Genomic DNA, 21441 nt, shown 5'->3' with positions numbered 1-21441 from the left:
GAAAATCTAAACAATAAAGATTTACTTTCTTTCTGCTCTACCAATCTTTTCACATGTTCTTGACAGGAGGGACACTGACAGTTCTTCAATAATAGATTGTTACTGCTCCAGTTAACCAAGAACCATTGGAATAGGGACAGCATAGGACAAAGCTCCGTTCTCAGTGGTTCAGAAATACATTCTAATGTAGCTGAAGGAGCTAACAAAGAGCTGCTCTTGATTCAAAACCAGTCAGTTGTGCAAATATTTGTGGTAATTTTTGGCTAGCAAATGGTAACTTGGGCCAAAGCAAATGAAAAGAGAGCARCAAGAGAATTTCTAGATGATTTTCTAGCTCCTGTTAATTGTGTAGTTGTATGTACACCAATGGAACATTTTTATCCTAATGTCCTGAGTGATGCAGGAGCATGAAATAAACTAATAAGCAACTGCACTTCATGTGGGCCTTGATATAAGCTGTTTTCCAGGGAAGAAAAATAGTGACCTCATTCTTAAGGATCATGAATAAGGCAAATAAATCAAAACTTTGTGTTGCTATCCACCTTATTCTACAGGCCTGAGTTGGCTTACTTGGTAGTTCAGCATCAATAATCAAAGCAGGCTGCATTGATTCCTCTGTGTTTTCCTCAATTTTCACAAGTGTCACATTTTTAATATTGTTTTCTTCAATCATTTTATTCTTCTGGTAGAGTAATGCTTCAATATTGGTGACTTTGCAGCTAATGCCACAGCCTGGAACTACCTGAAAATCTGTACACGTCCCAAGAGTTTCTGAGTCCAGTTCCTGAAGAAAAGAAAGCAAACTCAGATAATTTTTAAATGCATAAAGGCATGCTCCATTTACAAAACTCACTCCAAAAATGGTTGTCAAATCAATTCTGCAAGAGGAGCAGAAAAATATCCAGTCATCAAAATGTAACTTTAAGCACCCAGTACAGCTAATACGGTATCAAATAATCTATATGGTGTCATAATTTTCAGCTTTTTGAAATTCAGTTTTCGAATTCAAATTCAATTGCTTTCTGTGTGATGCAGGATTATTCACAAATATTATAAAAGCACTGAAGGAGGGGTTCTTCCTTAATACAAACTTCTCTTTTCTGGTAAAAAGTACTTTACCTTTTTGCAGTATTTCGTTATTGCTACTCCAAGAGGGTGTTCGCTATTACTTTCAGCAGTCCCCACAATCGCCAGCATTTTATTACGTGGTATTCCGTTACTCTCCCCTAGAAACTTCACCTGCATCACTTCTGGTGTCCCATGAGTAATGGTACCAGTTTTGTCAAATACAACCACCTTTACCTGCAGCAAAAGAGGAAGATTTCAAGGATGCTGTACCTTAAAGCCTTGATCATTGAATGAAAAACGCCACTTTTAATCAAACTTACTACCACCCGTCACTTACAAACACTTGCTTAGGCAGGCATTGGCAGAATGCCATTGAAACCAGCCTTCACAGGTCTTTTAAAAATAATGCACRTTTCTCACCTTGTGAGCCATCTCTAGTGGCTCCCCTCCTTTGATCAGGATGCCATTCTGAGCTCCTACTCCAGTACCCACCATCACAGCCGTTGGGGTTGCTAATCCCAGAGAACAGGGACACGCAATACACAAGACTGTGATAGAGGCTTGGAAAGCAAAGCGGATTATCGCTTCAGCTGCAGAAATACTCTTATTGTAACCCTAGTGACAGAAATTTGTTTTAGTAGAAGATATTGAACAATGAAAACAATGCATTCGACTACGTGTTGCCTTTAGTGTGAAAACGTTTACAAACACTCAAGTTAAAATAAAGCATAGAAAGATTATGCCAAAGCTAATATTAATGACTAAATTAATAGCTAATTCTAGAAATTCTGTTCTGAACAGTGTATACCCATCATTTATTTTACTTACGGAATTTTTTCTTAAATARGATACTATAAGCTAGGACAACTGTTCTAAGCTGTAACATACTCTATCAGCAATATATACATTAAAAATTAAACATGATATGAAGACTGCTGTCTTAAAATAACAGATTCTAGTCAAGAGAGCAGTCAACCAAGAAACATGTGATATAAACAACCCCAGCATACAAGTTAGAATCCCACTTCTGCTCTAGGACCTGTAAAGAATATGAATTCCACTGATTTCAATGGTAAATTTACACAGAACTATGCTAACAAGACTAGATACAAATTGGGGCTTGTAACACATGGGACTGCTTTTCTCCAAAAAGAAGTAATGGAAATTGGGAGGGTTGAGAACTAAGCTGGATTTTCTTTTATTTTTTTTTAATTACCTTTCAGGAGCTGTGATTAACTACTGTAGATCTCTTTAAATAAAAGGGTAGAAAAAGTGCAATAGTGTAAATATACATACACACACACACACATATTCAGCAACTGCCTGCAAGAATAATCCAGAAACAGGACTACTGCAGTCTAGTAGACTCCTAGGCTAATTATTTTTGAACTATTTCAGAAGGTGTTTAAGGGGACTTACTTACCAGAAAGTATTTTTCTACTATTTCAAAATCCACAAATCCGATTATAACCCAGGCAAAAAGGGTAACTACAGAGACAGCCACGATAAAAGGAACAAAATAGCCACTAAGCTTGTCTGCGAATTGCTGAATAGGAGCCTAGGAAGGAGAAACAAACGTCAGCTTCAGCAATACTACTCTTACTCCCGTGCATGCCTTTGGACATAGATATAATACTGTACTTTATAATTAGGAACTATAATCAGGAGATTTGGAACAGTGAACCATGTCAAAGTCCTCACCGAGTACTTCTAGATTGTTTAGGTTTGAATTGCAGTTACGTAGCGAAGCCCTTTCAAGTGCATTGCTGCACTGATGTCTAAATGATAAGACAAATCCCTACTGTATAAATTGAAGCTACTCTACCTTTGAGGTTTGGGCCTCCTCCACAAGCTTGACAATCTGGGATAGAGTTGTATCAGCTCCAACATGGGTCGCTGAAATCAGCAGCGACCCGTTTTGATTAATAGAACCTGCAATAACTGTGTTGCCAGGTTTTTTAGTCACAGGCATCGCTTCACCTAAGTAAAGATCAAAAACAGATATTAAGGGAAAAATTTTTGGCAACATTATTTTTTCTAATATCTACCAACTCCAACATGCAATTAGAAGAGTAAGAGAATATCAAGCAATTTCAACTCTCTTCTTCATTTAATAGAAAATAATATTTTTTTAAACTTACAAAAAGTAAATGCTTACCTGTGATGAGGGATTCATCTACCATAGAGTGCCCTTCAATAACATGGCCATCCACTGGGAACTTGCCTCCTGGAATCACCTTGACAATATCACCCCGCTGAACCAGTTCAACATCAACTTGCTCTTCACTAGAATGATGTACAGTATTTTTACTAAGACACTAACTACAATTACCCAGGCAAAAAGGAGTTGTTCATAGTACAGAAAGCACAAATACATCAGTTCACATTGTTAAAATACACAGAAGTTAATGGGGAGGGGGGGGAGAAAAGGCCATTTTGTAGAGCACCGAGCTTATTTTATTTATTTTACTTTGAGAAAATTTACTGGTTTTCTTATCATAGGAAAAGTTAGTAAGGTGCCAATAAATCAAATCAGAACAGGTTAATTTATTTACATTTTACATTTACGTTTGGTACATTTGCAAGGAAATTTGAAGCAAAWTTGAAATTATTTGCTTCACAATTCTATAGCAGGGTAAAACAAGTCTGTGAATTGAGCATATTAAAACAAGAAAGATGCAACAGAAAAACAAATGACAAAGAAAGATACCTTAAGAGAATGTTATCAGGGCCCAAGGTAACAATAGTTGCTTCTGTAGCTTGTAATGAAATTAGTCTTGCGAGTGCCTCTGATGTTTTACCCTAGAATAGTAATTTTCATATTTTAAACAATTCTACGAGAAAAACTGCTTTGTAAATGCCAACTGTATATGTTACAATTTACTTTTAATAAATATTTTCTGCAAACAGATTAAAATCATTTCATATTTTCACTATTTCAGTTATGAAAGATGATATAACAAAAATGGCTGAAAAAACTGACAAACTTTTCATATGCTTTTTTTTAAGGTATGCAACATTCTGAAGTAATATTAAAAGAGTGTCTTGCAACTTGCAGATGTGATGTTCTCCATCCAGTGAAAACGTCAAAACTACATCTGTGTCSTGATAGGATTTGGTTTTACTACGTCTAGTACACACCTAAAAACTGCAGCCTTTCATCATCATTAGGGCAGCCTGTCTGAAGCACAAGTCATCCTGCCATGCTCTTCCTCTTCGGCCTAACATGAGGACTTTCATTTTCCTTACCTTTGCAACATGCTCTAGCCAGCGGCCCAGTGAGATGAAGACAAATAGCATGGGAGGTGTGTCAAAGAAAGTCACAGGGTTTACTTTTGCTTTCTCAGCCATCGCAACCAGGAGAATAACGAATGAGTAGAGGAAYGCAATGGAAGTTGCCAAAACAATGAGCACGTCCATGTTTGCAGTTTTGTGCTTCAGTGCTTTGTACGCTTGAATATAGAAATGCCAGCCTCCAAACATCTGCAACAACAACAGCATCAGTGATATTTCACACCTGCATTTGTAACACATGGCGGTATTTCCGTAAGAAAATATTGATGTCTGTTTGTGGTAGTTGCCACCTCCATCTTTCCTAAACAGAGTCCCAGCTCCAGCCTTGGGCTACCATGCTCATCCCCACCACCAGGTCCCCATCCCCTCCACTCATCCTCACCCAGCACTGCCAGCTCCTTCCCATGCCCACTGGCTACAATGAGGCAAGCTGCCTCCAGCGCTATCTGACTACACAGCCCCCATGCATCGACTGGCTTGCCCGCAACAGCCCATCGCAGCACTCATTTCAGCTATTGCAGAAGCATCTAACAATATCAAAAGTGTTTCCAGTCAGCATAATTGAAGTCACTCATCAAATTCCATTTCGTCATTGCCTTTCACTTTGAATGTCTAACCATAATGTAGTAGGAGTTGCTTTACTGCTACTCACCTGTACAGGGACACAGAGTAAAAATGACACAAAATTCATAACAGATAATCCTGGTAGGAGCTGGCGCTCCAGGAACATGGAAGAGTGAAGGTCCTCCATTTCCTCAGCACTCATGTTGTGATGTGCGTGAGCATCTGCAAGCTGACTGTCCATAATCATCATGTAAATCATCAGCCCCATGACAGGAATACAGAAAATCAGACTCACAAGGAATGACCTTCTCCACCTCAGTTTGAAAAAAAAAAAAAATGTTTTGCAATCAAATGATGGATAACACCTTAGCTAACAAGTCTACAAAAATGTTGTTAGTTTGCACAGACTTTACTGTTGATTAAAAAAGAAAATATCAAAAAGGGAATTGGTAATGTTTATATAGAATTTAAATATGTTCAGGAATACTTACTGTCTTATTTCCTGTTTGTGGTCTATATGACTAGCAGATCTATCTTTTTTGACTAAAGATGTAGTAAAACCTAAACCCTAGGAAAAAAAAAGAATTCTAGTAAAAATGAACAGTCAATTTTTAAAGACACTTTATACTCTTAGGAAGTTATTGACAGATTATTGGGGGGCCATCCATGCATTTGCTTTACTAACTTTTCTAATACGATTGCCTTTCTCTCTCTGTAAAATACGAATTAAAGAACACAAGTATTATCTGCAGACACCCGCACCGAGATTGAGGGGATGACACATGGAAGGAGAGAGACAGGACTTTTCCTTTGATAGTCTTCCATTCTGCAGCTTGTTCAAATTAAGGGCTTTTCAGTTGTGGGATACGTAACTTTTGGAAGCATGCTGGATATTTTATGAGACTTATGTCTTCATGAAACTTACCTGTATTGTTTGTATGATATCTCGAGGACCTATAATCTCAGGATCATATTTAATGTGTGCTTTATTAGTTGCAAGAGCTACCGAGCAGTATAACACTCCGTTAGTCTTCATGAGGGTGGATTCTATTTTATGCACACAAGAAGCACATGTCATTCCCCTCACCTGTAAAACAGAGGTTCCCTCCTGTTATCAAAACCACAGATTACTCAGTAAATACACTGTGATTAAGAAGTGGGAAAAGTGCTTATGATTGTCTTGAATTACTGTCTATGGTAAACATTTTAGGAAGTGGACGTTTATACAAGCACATCCAGCAGATAAGTAATAAAGACAAGGTGTGTTTTTTTGTGTGTGTGGTTTTTTTTTTTTAATTAGCAACTTACAACGAGTTCCAGAATTCCATCTCCTTCATCACAGTTTTCCATCACTGTAGCTCCAAATCCCAGTTCCCGTATAAGCTCTGCAATAGCTGATGGGTGTGTGATAGCAGGATTATACCTCACTTCTGCCTTTCCCGCCATTAGGGCCACAAGTATTGAATGTATTCCTAGAAGACAAAATATGCAAATACTTCTGCTCCAGTTCAGGGAGAACACTGTATCTACAATAATATGATACACACAATAGCAATTTTTAAATTGAAATTGGAAAGCCTATCACACTGTACATAGAAAGAGAAACTTAAGCATTTTTGGAAGAGAGATCAAAAATGCCGTAACAGCACAGGACTCTGAGGAACAAATGCTTGGCATAACTGTACYGAGAGAATCCAAGGGTATGTTTGCAGACCAGAGAGACCAAAGTATTATTCTCACAGGGAAAATGAGTTGCGTGTTTTTAACTGTCTAATCGCAAACAAAACTTATGATTTTCTTCTTAAAAGGAGTTCTTCTAAAGCATGTCTACATATTTTTTGATCCACATCTAGGRTTTCTAAAAGGCTTTCCTCCAAGAAAGAACTTGAATGATCATGTATGAGAAAGGGTGGGCCTAACCAAATGTGCAATTCTACTGTACACATTAAGGAAAAGAGAAAGTATGAAAAGCCTGAAAGTATGAAAAAAATACAGTTCCAGCTTAACTTTGGAATACATCCATCTTCATTACAGTAATTAAACACAGTCTATACCAATGGCTCTTCATTACATCACAGCTGTGCAACAATTCATTCCTGCAGATACAATCGTTATGCCAACGATAGATAGGTATCATTGTCCTGACTCACAGAGCTGAATCTGACTTACGCCTCTCCAATCCATCCTAATACTGTCTCTCTCTAACAGCTTTCTTTCTAATATAGATGTACACTCCTCTGCCTTTAAGGTATAGGCCTGGACATGTCACTCATGTAAACAGAGGTTTGCTTTAGTTTCAAGACCGCCTCTTCAGAGTGCCCTGATTCCTGCTTTTGCCAGGCAGTCTCTAGCCAGCAAGCCATCAAAGCAGCAAGAACCATGTTTCCCTTTCATACTATGACGCATCTGCAAGCAGACTATGTTCAAATGCATCCAACACTCCAGCAAGGATACTTCTTCTTTTGACTAACCTGCCATTTTAAAATACTGTACAAAAGCTGGATGGATTTTCCAAAAGCAAAGCTGAGAAATTCAACCGATTCTGCTGGCRTATGTCTTACCGTCTTCTCTTCTCAAATTTCTCTCAATGTTTGCCACACATGAAGCACATGTCATGCCTGTGACTTGGATGTAGCACTTGGAAATAGTCTTCATCTCATGTTTAGCAACATGGAGCAGCGATACTTTGGAGGGAGGCTCTGTTCCGTGAGATTCCAGCTGCACTTCGGGTGAAGGCCGAGTCACTACCACAGGGAGTTCTGTCTTTGCTGGAGAAGAGATTGTTATTCGTGACATTATAAATAGCCATTGCAACGAGCTAAGAGCTGGTAGTATAAAAGGCGTAAATACACAATGCTGCAACTTTCCAYAGCAAAAAACAGTAATTGTGCATGCCTTATCAACTAGATTCATCCACGTTTCTAGGTCTTTTTTTTCTTTTGCTTACTCTTAAATTATAATGGGTGGCCACTGATTGACCTTCTACCCAACTGTGCTGTTACTATTTTTCTTTTTGTCTTTCCTCATTGCATCTGTCTGTCCTGTTGTACATCCCCTGTCCCATTTTGTAGGTGTAAACTAAAACTTTGCACTGAAAACTTAGTTTTACACACAGTTTTATTGAATTTACCTGACACACACAGCTGAACTTGCAAGTAAACTCACGGTTTGCCAGCAAATTCAATGTTTGTGACCTTAGAGAAAGGCTCAAGACAGACAACTGCTTCTTACAGCAATTCAAGAGAAGCTATACTTATGCAGGGGCTGCATTAAGGAATTAAAGGGGGCCACCTGATTTCACTCCTGCAGTTACAGTATAAAATAGTTCTTGTACTCTATTTTTCAAAATTTAATCTTAGTGAATCAAGAAATGGAAAGTCAAAGTCCCCTTTGGAAGCTTCAMCTCCTCTTTATTTTGTCTGTATTTTCTCTGTAAGTCTACTGGATTCTACTACTTGGCCATCTGTTCCCATTGCGCAATTCCTTACACTGTATTAGTTACCACAGTAGCATGATTTTAACTTTTTGAGTGATGTTTACACTCCCCAAATTCTTGCCACTTTGCACTCATGGCTGTGTCTGATTAAACACTATTTTGCCAGTTATGCCACAAGAGTCAAGTCTTTTTAATAAAAAAATTAAAGAAATTTTAGTGCACTAATCTACAGTATTCTCAGCACCTAGCAAAGCTCTACTTACCGTCCCCATGTTCATTCCATGAATATTAGACAGCAGTAAGATATTTGCAAATTGAAACACCATTTAAACATCACTATTTATTGGACATTTATATTTCCAGACATCTCAATCATCTTTAATGCAATGTATTATATCACATAATGTAAAGGAAGTATGACGTGTACTTAACCATCTCACTGGTAGTAAGGACACAAAGCTTCTCTTGGCAAGCATGAAGTACAACACAATCCTCTAAATTTCACCTTGGATGGCTCCATACCCAAAACAAAACTGTACCATCCTTTTAAGTTTAATGTAAAAGGTTTAATATGCCATTACCTGATATATATGCATCAAATCCCATATCTTCTATTGAGGATCGCAAGTCTTCTGGGCTTGTTTGTAGAGGGTCATATTCTATAGTCCCATTACGATTTGGAAGAGAGACATGTATTGATTTTACACCTGCCTTTCGGGATATGACTCCCTCAATAGACTGTACACAAGAGTCACAAGTCATTCCTTCAATATTTATCACAACAACTTGAGTAAGGGGCTGGCTAGCATCCTTTAAAGCAACAGGAGATTTCTGTGGAGGTGTCAGTGTGGTGGAGAGTGCTACATTTTCATATTCATCAGGAAGGCTGACTTTAAACGTCTCTGGAGACACTGCCTCTATGGCTTTTCTCAGTACATCTATGCTAATTAAGTTCGGGTTGTAGTTTACAATAGCAGATTTATTCTCTAATGAAACAACTACACTTGTTACTGATGGGAGTGCTGATATAGTACTCTGAATATTGAGGACACAGGAATTGCAATGCATGCCATCAATTCTGAAGACAATGGTCTTTGTATCATTCGCATTCTTTGAGTTCTCTTTCAGTATTGTTTCAGAGCCTTTGGCCTGAGCATTCTTCAACCTTTCCAGGTCAATAGCACTGAGCTTGAGAGGTCTGGGCTGCTTTTTGAAAGATGCCATGAAACCCGCAGCTTCAATCTGATGTTTTATTTCTTCTGCTGTAATGAGATGAGGCTGATATACAACAACAGCTTCCTGATTGTCCAGGGACACTAAGAATTAAACAGTAAAAATGTGTGTATTAYTACCCAGCACCCTAAGAGCAACTGATCTTGTCACAGCTTACCAAGACTGCTTTAAATACTCAGAAACTTAACTTCAATGAAAAGAAAATTGAAGTGGTTTTGTAAATCACAACCCACGTAATTTACTTTTTCCAATCATTTTTTGCCTAGTGCTATAACAAGTTTCAATCCCTTTACCTCAATYATTGCTCTTTCCCCAGGACTTTCACAAATAGCATAATTAACTATTTCTTACTAATTCTACCAAATATATCCTTTTCTTCAGAGGCCTGTGGCATTATGTTTATTTTAAAGCTATTTTTMCAGGTAATTTCATCTTACCCTTTTAGGCAGAATCACATATATGTCAATAATAGTAGCTTTTATTTGAACAGATGAGATTACCAAAATACGAAACAACCACTGAATGCTATCACTCATGTGCCAGCAACAGCTGCCAGCAATTTTGAGCCCTTTTCTTCACTTCTGCTCCAAATATTTAACCAAGCATTGATACCCAAAAGAGAACTGTCATACTAAGCTATCCAATCTCTGTTCCAAGTATCTGCACAATACTATGTGGGAAGCAGAGTCAACTTTAGGCTATGTAAAAATAACATAAGGTCTTACCTTTAATCCGCTGAATTCCTTGCAATTTGCCAATCTTCCCTTCAATGGTGCTGGTGCAGGAATGACAGCTCATCCCCTCTACTTTCAGGCGTAGCACAACGCTGCTTGCTTGAGACCAGCCAGCATCTTCACAAGTTCCAGGAGTTACCTCTGGTGCTGGAGTAGATACATCTACTCCCGGGACCATTTGGATAATCTGCTTGCCATTTATAATGGAGGAAATGAAAGTCACTACTGCAGTTTTACGGTCAGAGGACGTTTTAACATCCAGAATACCTTTGTTTTTCAGCAGTATACTACGAATCTGTTTAGATGTTAGAGTTGATTGAGTAGGAATAGTAAGAAAAATAGTGTCAGGTAAAACAGGTTGTGGATTTGAATCACCTAACGTAGCATCAAATCCCATGTCGTGTATTGCCTCCTGCAGAGTCCCTGGAGTTTGTAGTTTTGAGTCATAAATAATGACTGCATTCTTTTCCTCTAGAGATACCTTGCAAGACAAAAAAAATTAATAATAGTAATAAAAAAACCCAACAACTTGGCAAACTCAGCATTAAGAGATGGGAATCTGATACCCTGCATGAGATTAGATGGACAGCTTTTACTTACATGTGTTAGTAACACTTGTCCACTATCATTTCCCCCTTCACTCTCACCTTAAAGACTGAAATTGTACCAGTGGCAACCACAAAGTAACTTCTGCTCATCTGTGCAACAACATGGCTAGACAGAAGAGACTTTTAACAACAACTTTAGAATCCTTTGCAACAAGTTGGTTCAGTCACCTTCACTTTTCATATCCTTACAGTATCTCAGAGCATTTTATAGCAAATAATGAAATTTCCAAAGCCAAACTCTCTTGAATTGGGTTAGTCAGTGTAATTCAATTTCAAAAGCAAAACAGCCCACAGAAAAAATTCTAATCACTTGTACAATTTGGTTGTTATCAGTAGCTCTCCTCGGGCTACAAGGATGRAAGAAAACGTTCTTTGAAAAATCCCACAGATTTAAGTGTCAGTGATAGAAGTCCAATAGTTCCAGATGCCTTAGGGTGGGGTGGGGGGGAGTTGGGGAGGCAGGAGAGAAATCAGTGTCAGTAAACCAAGATGTTCTTAGCTGCAGAATCAGTAGAGCAGAAGGCTATAGCGTGTTGTAGCAGTAAATGACAACGGCACAGGCTATTATCCTGCTATGAGGAATAAAGTGCATCAGACTTCACAGAACAAAATTCTGTTTTAAAATTAGATACAAGACAAACATCAAAAAAGTTATTTTTCTCTGTCTATATATTTTGGTGATGCACAGAGTTCCTGATTTGATGCTAACCTTTCACGTCAGATGGAAGCAAATTAAATTGAGGATAGCAGTACCAACTGATAATATAATCAAACATAATTATTGTCATTTCCAAAAGGGAAAACCAATGCCTGCCAGAGACTCAACACATCATTCAATTTTATCTTTCCTTTGGGCAAAGATACAGCCCAAAGACCACAGCCATGATTAAATTAAATCAGTTAAATAATCTAAAGAACCACCTTTCTTTCTTTTTGTCCCAATTATGGGCCTCAGCAGAATTAGTAACATGGACATTTATTGGTCTCATTGCAGTCAGAGGCAAAATGACCTAAATGCGGCTCTGTCTGTGTTAGCCAGTCAATGCTTGTCTCTTTGGCTGACCTAATTCATAATCACTAAAAAACCCATTTTACTATTCTCAAAGATTATTTCTGAAAAGAAATAATTTAGTTAAACTGAAGATCTAATGCTGTAATGATGATAATTACTAAATATGATCTCTTGAAGTTTATTATAGTCCTAGTCTACTAAGACTGTTTTTGTAGTACATTTGCTTGCCGAGAGTAGTTTTACAAATATTATTCAACTTTTGAATAAAGTAATTACCCTAAAATCTATATACAAAATACTTAGTACTTTCTAACAAACAAACAAAAAATGCACTGTTCACTCCTAATGTAAGAGTACATTACAGGATGCACATGTAAGTTAAATCATGAATCTCTCCTCCTTCTATCTCAAGTTATCTGTTTATTTTCAGAAATTAGTTGAAACAATAGAAAATACAAGATCATAGAAATCACATCTTTTGCTAGGATAATTTTGGAAAGAAAGGATTCTGAAGTCACATTATTCGGGGTATTACTTTACAGGACGGCTTTAGTTTTCATTGGACTTCATGCTTGTGGATACCTAGTCATTCACCTGTCCTTCCCAGGTGATAAATGCTGTTACTGTGGTATCCCTGTTTCTAAAAGAATCTGTTCAGTGACTCAAGACTCTGGTGTGAGAGAAGAGCCACRTATCACATTAAAACTCCATTAAAATTGAAGGAAGATGAAAATGGGACTTAGTGTAAATATTGCTGTTTACCTAAGTTTCTGTGAGCATACATTAACTCCCACTTTAGGCAAAAGTAAACGGTACTAACCGGTGTATCATTCTCCTTTGTAYAGGATGGTGCACCACAACAAGCCTGTAAAATCAGCTGCAGTTACTGACCACGTGCCCCTGAAATCAAGACAATGTCCCCTACTCTGGGAAGGAAAGTGTTCCTCTAAGGCAGATCCACTRAAATGGAAATACTTTTGTGATGAAATCAGGAAGATAGGTTTCTGTAGTAGTTTATTGTATTTTACAGAAAATATCAGCATGATATCAGAAGGGGAACTCTTGCCTATGTACAAAGSAATTACAATTTGCAATTTTCTGTTGCTGTAATTGTTAGGATTTTTCTTTCCGACACAAATTAGGTCATAAGGTTAATAATAATCAAAACTATGTAAAAGCTGAGAGATTCCTAAAATTATTGTGAAATGATGCATTGGATAAGAATAACCAGTTCACCTTGGGATACCCTACAGTAYGCTATTTCGCCCATACTAGTCAAAATGTTAACAGAATATTGAAATCTGAGCTGAATAAAAATAGTAATATTAAAAAAGTTAAAATCAAGTCAAATCAATGAAATCTGAATTAAGAGCAGATCAAGTAGTTCCATTAATATTTTTTTCAGGAGGACAGTTCTGCTATTCTTTCTGCCATTCCAACACGCACAGTACAAAAGAAACTTCCAGTGCTTCAAGGGGCTATCAAAACTTTGTCCCCTGGACTATCCCCTTGCTTCGTTTCATAAATCATAACAAAACAACAGTATTTTTTTCATGGTGGGTCAACTAGCGTATGACTGACTGGCCATCTCAGAAACACAAATGCTATTCAGCCTGTGCAAGTGACCTTTGTGTGCTGTAACCTTGCAAGAAAAGGCCTGGGGGACTGTGGGCCAAACAGTGAAATTTATTGACTTTAAGGGGCGAGGACAACTTGCTTTTTCATCAGTGTACATTTTAGGACTTTCACTTCATTTCATTTTAAAATTTTTCATTTTTTACCCTTTTTCATAATTAATTCAATATTGTGAAATAAGACTAAAATTACTTAAGAGTAATAGTAATAACCTCGCTCCTACTTCATTAAAGGAAATGCTTGTTCTCCCCTTGCTTATATGTATTAGAAATACACCAATGCACCTCTAACATCAGTTTCCCAAGACACACACCAAATATACTCCTTCTACATATTTTCCTCCCTTGGCTTCTCATGTAAGAACAATACTTGGTAAAAAAATACCAGTGGTGTGACTTACTTTTATGTTATGGACGCCATTGATTTTCCCAACATGYTGTTCAATGGTTTGGACGCAAGAATTGCATGTCATTCCCTCCACGACGATGACTATGGATTTTACCTCCATTGTCAAATTCTACTCAAGTCTTCACATTGCTGTGGGGCAAAAAGAATTATTTAAGACTTTCTTTCCGACATCACAAAGATCAAAATTAAAATAATCCATTGCGGTTTAACAGATGGTGCAGCTGCCCATACACAGCTCCAGTGGATGTCAAAAATCTGATCAAGGCATCACGCTGGGCAAAGCTGAAGATGAAGGAGGCCTTTAGCTACTTACTTCTGTTTTCATAGAGGGAATTATTTGCTTCATATTACCATCAAGATAGTTTAATAGCACAGAGCAAACTGCAGGGAGGAAAGAGTGAGAAAGACACACACACTAGTTCTTGGACTGCTTATGACAGAGAACGACACAAAGTACACAGACCTCGGTGGTGATCATCTTCCACATTCGCCTCTCTTACATACAAAACTTACGGATTAACAAGTGATACTGACATTAATCTTACAAAATGCATCAAGCTTCTTCTACATCCCATTCAGAAAATTCTAATTTCTGCTCCTCTGCAGACTGTCACATTTATTGCTGCTCATAAAAGCAAGCTTAGAAAGAATTACTGAACCTAAAATGAAATTAATTTGCAGAAGAAGAGACTAATGCAAAAGATTTTGGGGGGTTCAACACTTAAATTGTCAGGTAATAGAAAGAATAAAAAAAAGTAAAAGAAGAAACATCCAGATTTTTTTCAGTCTTTGAAAATTTGTATTATTTTTCCAAAGAGTGAAAATTTATTGAACAGGAAAAAAATCAGAGTCAACTGTCTAATGTTTGGCTGCAGTGAAAGTAGCAAAAAATACAGATGACTAACTGAGCAATTAAAGTTAAGCATGTGCTTAACCGGTTCGTTACCCTGGGGACTTACCTAGGGAAAATTAAATTACAGTAAACATTGGTAATGTTTAATACCAATTTGCTCTCTTCCTGGTGACATTTCTGAATTGTTCCCTGTTACAGAAGGTCTGAGAAGGTCTTTTTTTTTTTTTGCACTGAGATATGCTAGAAAAATCATAGAAGTTTATGAATACTGGGATTATATTTCATCTTAGAAACTGGTTTACCTTACTGATACACAAAATAACCTTTAGAAACTAAACATTGATGTTTAAACAACAAGAAGTAGAGGCAGTACAACCCTTTGACTTACCATGAAAATTTCACTAGAGGAAATACATTTTTTTTTAATTTAACTGCACTGTGTGAAAAGCAAGGAATACATCTCCAACCTGTCAGTCACTAACATGTTGGAGAACTGTTTTTAGTTAAAATTTCTAAGTCAAAAAAAAAAAAAGTTGATTACACAACACACAAAGTAGTCTGAAAAAACTGACTTTAAGGATCCACTTTAGTAGTGTGCCCTCTAAATCCCTCAAATGGATTGCTAATTCATCCAAGCTTTAGCGTGAGCCTAGGTGTTCTGGCAGGCAATAGGAGTCTTCTTCGAGAACTACGCAAGAAATCACCGGGCAAACCAAGAGCCGGTGTACGCTAACGGTGAGCACGGCAAGGGGACAGAAAGGCACAGCAGGGCTTACGGAAAACCTCGGCTCACGGCGCGCCGAGGAAGCGCAAGGGCTGCAGGCGGGACCGCAAGCCGGCAGCCACCGCGGAGCGGAGCGGAGCGGGTCTCCTGCTCCTGCCCCGCGGCTGCGCGGGACGAGGCTGCAGGCGCGGCGCAGGGCAGCGGGCTGCTTCCCGCTCCCCGCGGTCTCCGCGTCAGCAGGCGAGGGAAGAGCTTCCCAGAAGGTGCAGGGTCTCCAGCAAGCAGAGCCTTTTTTATTGCCAAGAGCGGCCAATAAAATAGTATTAACGCTCGCACTGGATAGACTAACCAGGCTCTGCTGCCTCAGGGGATAAACGAGTGGAAATAAATCACTGTATTAAAGAAGCATCACGCTCTGCTACAGTGTACGCAAAACAGCARCAGCAACCCTTCTCAGCGCTGCGAGAGGAACAGGAACAGCAACACGTCCGTGCCCGAAGTCGTTCCACAGGTCTCACAGCTCGCCTGTCATCAGAGGATCCGAGTTACTGGAAACGGGCGCAAACGCCCGCGTCCCACGGGAAGGCAGCAGAACCGCGAGTCGGCAGAAGGGCCTGCTCTCCGCCCGCAGGGCTGCGCTCCCAGGTCGCCTCTGCGCTCCGAGATGCAAAGTACTTCTAAAAAACACAGCGAATCTACCTAATAAAATAGAGGCTTTCACTTCGTGGCATTGAAKTACGGCCCTGACCGATTACTTCGCTCTTGCACAGGGACTGCGCAGTCCCTGTAGAGCAAGACACTGCGGCTCTACAGTCAGGAAGAAACGAATCCCTCCACAAAGCAAAAGCACASGTAAAGTTTCGAAAAGTATTTGATTTGCAGTCAAATTGCCCTGCCASTGTATTCTGAAAGAATATAAAACATGGCAAACAACGTACGCGAGCTGCTGTCTAAAACACCCAAAGCCGCAAGACACGTCGCCCGGCTGGTGGCCGGGGGCGGCAGCCGGACAGCTTGGCTCCCGCCTGCGCCTTATCTGCCCGCCGGCTTAGGAGGGTCCAGTTTTAGCACAGCCGGAGTCATTTATCACAACGAACCAGGATATAGCTGCAAAATCGCCTTTCCTGTAAGTCACGCATCAAACTAACAGCAGCTCCGTGTATAATATTGTCAACTAATATTAAAATGTTTTAAGTGGTCATCAACGTGGCTACCGATGGCCACCCGCACATCAAAGAAAGGGTAAATGCTGATATGTGTAGAAACAACASGATAAACACTTTGTTTTTCCTCATCTAATATTATTACAGCTTAATGTTATGGAGAAAAACATTTCCTCCATTTTTTTCAGYTTGTTTTCTTGCCCATTTGCTGTTGATTTGCAAATGTTGTTGATATGATCAGCTCCATCTTTAAAAAAAATCATCATTTCACGTTTTCCCAGTTAAAAAAGTATCATAAGGAAAGATGAAAGGACTGAGAGCTATTTCCCTTTACTGGCCTAACACAACTAAATAAGGTTTGTAAAGTGACTTCAGTTATGATGGATGGTATTTGCAGAAGTGTGTGKGGGGGAAATTGATTGCCGTAATTTAAGACCACTTACAAAGTGTGTTAAAAATCTCATAACGTCAGTGTTATTTCATGTTTATGTTTCAAGTGTTTCACACTGAGACAATCTGACCTTAAAAAAAAAATCATCATTAGGGATCTGTTTGAATGTAAATAATAAATCAAGAGCAACCAAGTGTCAATTGTTCCGTTGCCAAAACGGGCAGGTTTTTTGTTTGTTTAGATAATTCAAAGACTGTTCTCTCAGGATCAACTAATGAGGACCCTGTGGCTTTAGGCATTGTAAACATAGTAGAGGAAATCTATTCCTGGAAGAGATTGTAATTTARAAAAACAAAATGGCATAAACGCATAGCAGAAAAATATTTTTCCTCGTAAGGCCTCAAAGCACTATAACTGACTTCTGCACTTCTCTCTCAGAACTTATCTGATGAATCAAACTGTCTCTTACTGTTCTAGAACCTTTAATAATACACATATAAAAAAAGGAGACCTGTAAGATTTATGCATCACTGTCACTCTCTACAAGAAAAAAAATCAGCAAAACAAGGATTTCATTTGCATTTTTGGAAGCTAAAAGTTCTCATTCTATTTTAAAATCAGATTGTTTTCTAAGAGATGTGCCATTTGCACGCAATATTGACTCTTCAGTTACATTACATTATTGACGTTGAACATAGTACATGCCTAATCTATTTAATTTTTCCTGTAAACCTTGCTGAGATTGCTGAACGCCAAGTTTTCTGGATTTCCAGTGTTCTTGGCACTTTAGAGATCTTGTTTCAGCGAGTATAAGGTTAATGTATAGTGAGCGTAAGAGTAGAGGCACCATTTCAGATCCACTCATAAAATGACCAAAATAATGACTTGGGTTTAATTTAAAAGCTAATACATGCTTATATCTGTGGCAGTATTCTACTGTCCCATATTCTAGTTTATTTCTTATATTCTACCTACAAATACTGCCCAGCAGAAATATCTTGGCTGAAACTAAAGAGAAATATTTTTTTTCATAATTTCCTCCTGATAACATTAAACGAAGACAAATTTCCCAGTGAACAAGTCAGAAAAGCATTTGTTATACCAATAAATTATCGCTAGATGTACACAAGCAGTGTACAAATATTGACAATTTAATCCTAATTCTCCTGTAAGTGCCAGTATTTTACCAAGTTTACAAGTGTGTGTGTGTGTGTGTGTGTGTGTGTGTGTGTGTGTGTGTGTGTATACACACATATGCACACACACAGATATCTAGTGATGTCCATTAGCTCCAAAGAGGACCTCACTGTACAAGGAACAGTTATGGTTCCAGCAGGATACTGCTGAGAATAAATAAATCAATGTTCTGTAATGTCTGAAAAGCTTTCCAAAAGATAATATATATATATGTTTTATATGCTAACTCTGAAGATCCTGATTATTATCACCAACAATGAAATGACTGCTAATAAATAATTTGCAATTCAAAACAATCATGGACACGTTCTTATTATAAATAAGTTGCTAAGTTACAGATCATACATTGCTTTAGAGAAGAATATTAGTTGTATTCTAAACCAAAATGTGGCTCCATAAACAAAACCTTGAGCATCAATAAGTAAAGAATTTTAGCACTTGACAGGAGTTCTCCCTCACCTAGTTTAACAGCTATGTATTTAGAAAGCAAGAAACCAAAAGGTTTAGGTCTGTTACTGTTGTCTTGGAGTAACATTACAGCAGCTTCATGTTGCAAAGAACAGTGTTTTGTTCTCTATTATAATAGTTAGTGCCTAACACCTTTAGAAACTCCCATTTCAGACAGTTTTCTTCCCTTCCATTATTCTTTCACCTGTGTTTTGCAGAACACAAACCAGTAATACTTCCTTGTTTGTATATTGACACCATCAATGAAAGCAGCAGAGCCCTAGAAATAACCTGGCTCTGCAACAGCACAAAAGTGAACGTTGCGGATTKTAACTGGAGCAGCAGCACTCAGGGATGGGGCAGGGGGCATACGGGAGAACCAAACCCAGAGTTTATTCCTACATAGACATAAATCTTCACATGGTTTTGCAAGCACAATTTCAGGCGTAATGCTTGGGCTGACTGTGTACAAGACAAAATTCAATTACGTTCCTTTCTTCAAGGAAATCAGTGTTTTTAAGTAAACTAAGCAACACAAAGAATTTCTACTTTCAATAATAATTTCTACACTGGGGGAAAAAAGAAAAAAAAACAGCGATCATGTACAGGATGACTGAGAAACTCAAATTCACATCTCTAAAACAGTCTTTTTTAGTGTGCTAACAGCAATCTTTGTAAGTAAAATATCAGAAGCAAGATAACTAAGGTTTGAGGAAGTCAAAATTAAGTCAATCAACTTCACACTATGAAAAAAAACTCTTAGACTTGTACATTATCTCACAAAAGATGTTTTAGTGCCTCTAGTGCCTGAGCTAATCTGAGCATCTCTGTATAACCAAATCGTATGTGCCATAAAACTGCTCCATATCTGTTCTGCGATCAGTAAGGACTGGTCACAAACACTGCGTTCTTCTCAAAGTGCAGACCTTTAGTTTCCACTGAAGATTTCTATATGTAGTATCTTGAATCTACAGCTGCTGAAACCAAAAGATGTCAGCTAACCAGCTGAAGCCACACAGATGCCAGAAACAGAAGCTGCTAAATTTAACTACAGTCTTAAGAATTTATTAAATTTCTAAATGGCTGAGTCCTACCTTACAGCTTGCTTTATCTACTTTATGGCAGCAGAAAGATAAATCACTAATTATATTAACTGGAAAAAAAGGTACCTGTCCTTAAAAGTCTGCAGAGACGTATGAAAAAGAACAAAGGGCAGCACAAAAGGACAGAACTGTAATATCTCATTGACAGGCTCGCGACAACACTGAAGAACGACATGTTACAGAAGATCTGGTCTGATACAGAAGAAAGGGGGYTCATTACCTGCACTAGCAAAAAGTTTTATTTGAAAGTATGACTAGATATATGAGAGCTAACCTCGGGGGAGGACGGGGGACACACCACTGCACACCCATATCAATGATAGGCAGCTATGTGAGATGAGGCTGCAATTTATGTTGCTCAAGACTTTAATGAGTCCTGCTTGGTCAGCAGGTTACAGAAACTGCTCTGAGGGTTTTTAGTTCTGGTAAAGCTGGGTGGGGGGAAGAAAGAAAAAAGAAAGTATAAACTGAAAACATTCCACTTCAATCCTAACAAGAGCTTGATAATACTTGAGAAAAAAATCCTATCAAATCCTTTAACTTGATGCTATCCTTAGAGTAATTCTCCAAGTCAGATCTCTGGRAAAACACGAATGAATCCCACAAAGAATCGTAACAAACACGAGGAACAGAATATAATTTAGAAACCCTTGTTATGTGAGCATACCAAGGTTAACTGAGGCTCCCTATTCTCGAGCTTAGTCTCAAAATACGGGGCAGAACAACGCAGAATGCATTATACAAAGTGAAAATAAGAGAAGAATAAAAATACTAAATGACATGTTATACTAGCCTTTACTTTCCCTATTCGCCACCTAATGAGGGGGAAAAGTTTTTTTTTTTTTTTTTTCCTCTACGACCAAATATAGTCACCTATAATTATCAATTTCTTAATCAAGTTGTGCTTGTGCTCACACAATACGTCCCCAGCTCACAATGAACACGCCTGACTAATTTTACATAACCAAACATAAAAATTATTTCTTGGTCAATTTACATTYCCAAGCACAATGCAACAAGTATGTAAGTACAGAAACGCAACCTCTGGTGACTGCACGGGAGGCTTTAACGAATTACAGCCAGCACACGAGGGCGAGGTGCTCGCCGTGTCCCCAACGCGGACACGCGTCCGCAGCGGCTAGCCAGGGTCGCGCTTACTCACTCGCGTGAAATTTTACCTCAAGGTAGCAGACACAAGTACTCGCCTTTKGGGGGAATATTTCAACGGAAACTTCGGAAAAATCTTACTTGTGCAACAGCGCAGCCGTCACAAGGCCGARCACCAAGCAAAACGTTTCAGAAGAACAAATTAAGCAGCTCCGGTTTGGAGACGAGGCCATCGGATGAGACCGGGCGACGCACGCACCCRACACTCCTCCAATCCTCCTCCGACCGCCGCCAGCGCTGGGGGGGCACTGCGCGGACACGCCAAGCGTTAACTGCCGGTTTAAGGCGCACCACGGAGCAACGAGATCCCGCACCCCGGCCCGCCGGGCGCCTTCCCGCCTCCCGCTCCGCTGCCCGCGGGCAGAGCTGCGCCCGGCGGAGCGGGGCCGCGCAGGAGGCGCTGC

The 21441-nt window shown here is 38.9% G+C and overlaps 1 protein-coding gene across 1 annotated transcript in view; it reads right to left on the bottom strand.

Moving 5' to 3' along the window:
* Positions 1-21319, bottom strand: part of ATP7A (ATPase copper transporting alpha) — a 28766-nt gene extending 7447 nt beyond the window's left edge. The window contains exons 1-17 of the mRNA XM_085319643.1: positions 21119-21319; positions 13985-14121; positions 10321-10810; positions 8944-9678; positions 7488-7694; positions 6235-6398; positions 5852-6013; positions 5418-5494; positions 5015-5240; positions 4318-4551; positions 3779-3870; positions 3227-3354; positions 2894-3048; positions 2492-2626; positions 1489-1683; positions 1120-1302; positions 571-784 (exon numbers count right to left, since the gene is read on the bottom strand). Coding sequence (XP_085175769.1) covers positions 571-784; positions 1120-1302; positions 1489-1683; positions 2492-2626; positions 2894-3048; positions 3227-3354; positions 3779-3870; positions 4318-4551; positions 5015-5240; positions 5418-5494; positions 5852-6013; positions 6235-6398; positions 7488-7694; positions 8944-9678; positions 10321-10810; positions 13985-14092 — 3505 coding nt within the window. The 5' untranslated portion in view covers positions 14093-14121; positions 21119-21319. The remainder of the gene's footprint in view (positions 1-570; positions 785-1119; positions 1303-1488; positions 1684-2491; positions 2627-2893; positions 3049-3226; positions 3355-3778; positions 3871-4317; positions 4552-5014; positions 5241-5417; positions 5495-5851; positions 6014-6234; positions 6399-7487; positions 7695-8943; positions 9679-10320; positions 10811-13984; positions 14122-21118) is intronic.
* Between the last annotated feature and the right edge of the window lie 122 nt (positions 21320-21441).

The sequence above is a fragment of the Rhea americana genome, unplaced genomic scaffold (assembly GCF_003343005.1).
Source record: "Rhea americana isolate MKP2758 unplaced genomic scaffold, rheAme1 scaffold_6, whole genome shotgun sequence".
Taxonomy (NCBI): domain Eukaryota; kingdom Metazoa; phylum Chordata; class Aves; order Rheiformes; family Rheidae; genus Rhea; species Rhea americana.
Note: the sequence above shows the minus strand (reverse complement) of the source record. Positions and strands in the feature narration are given on the sequence as shown.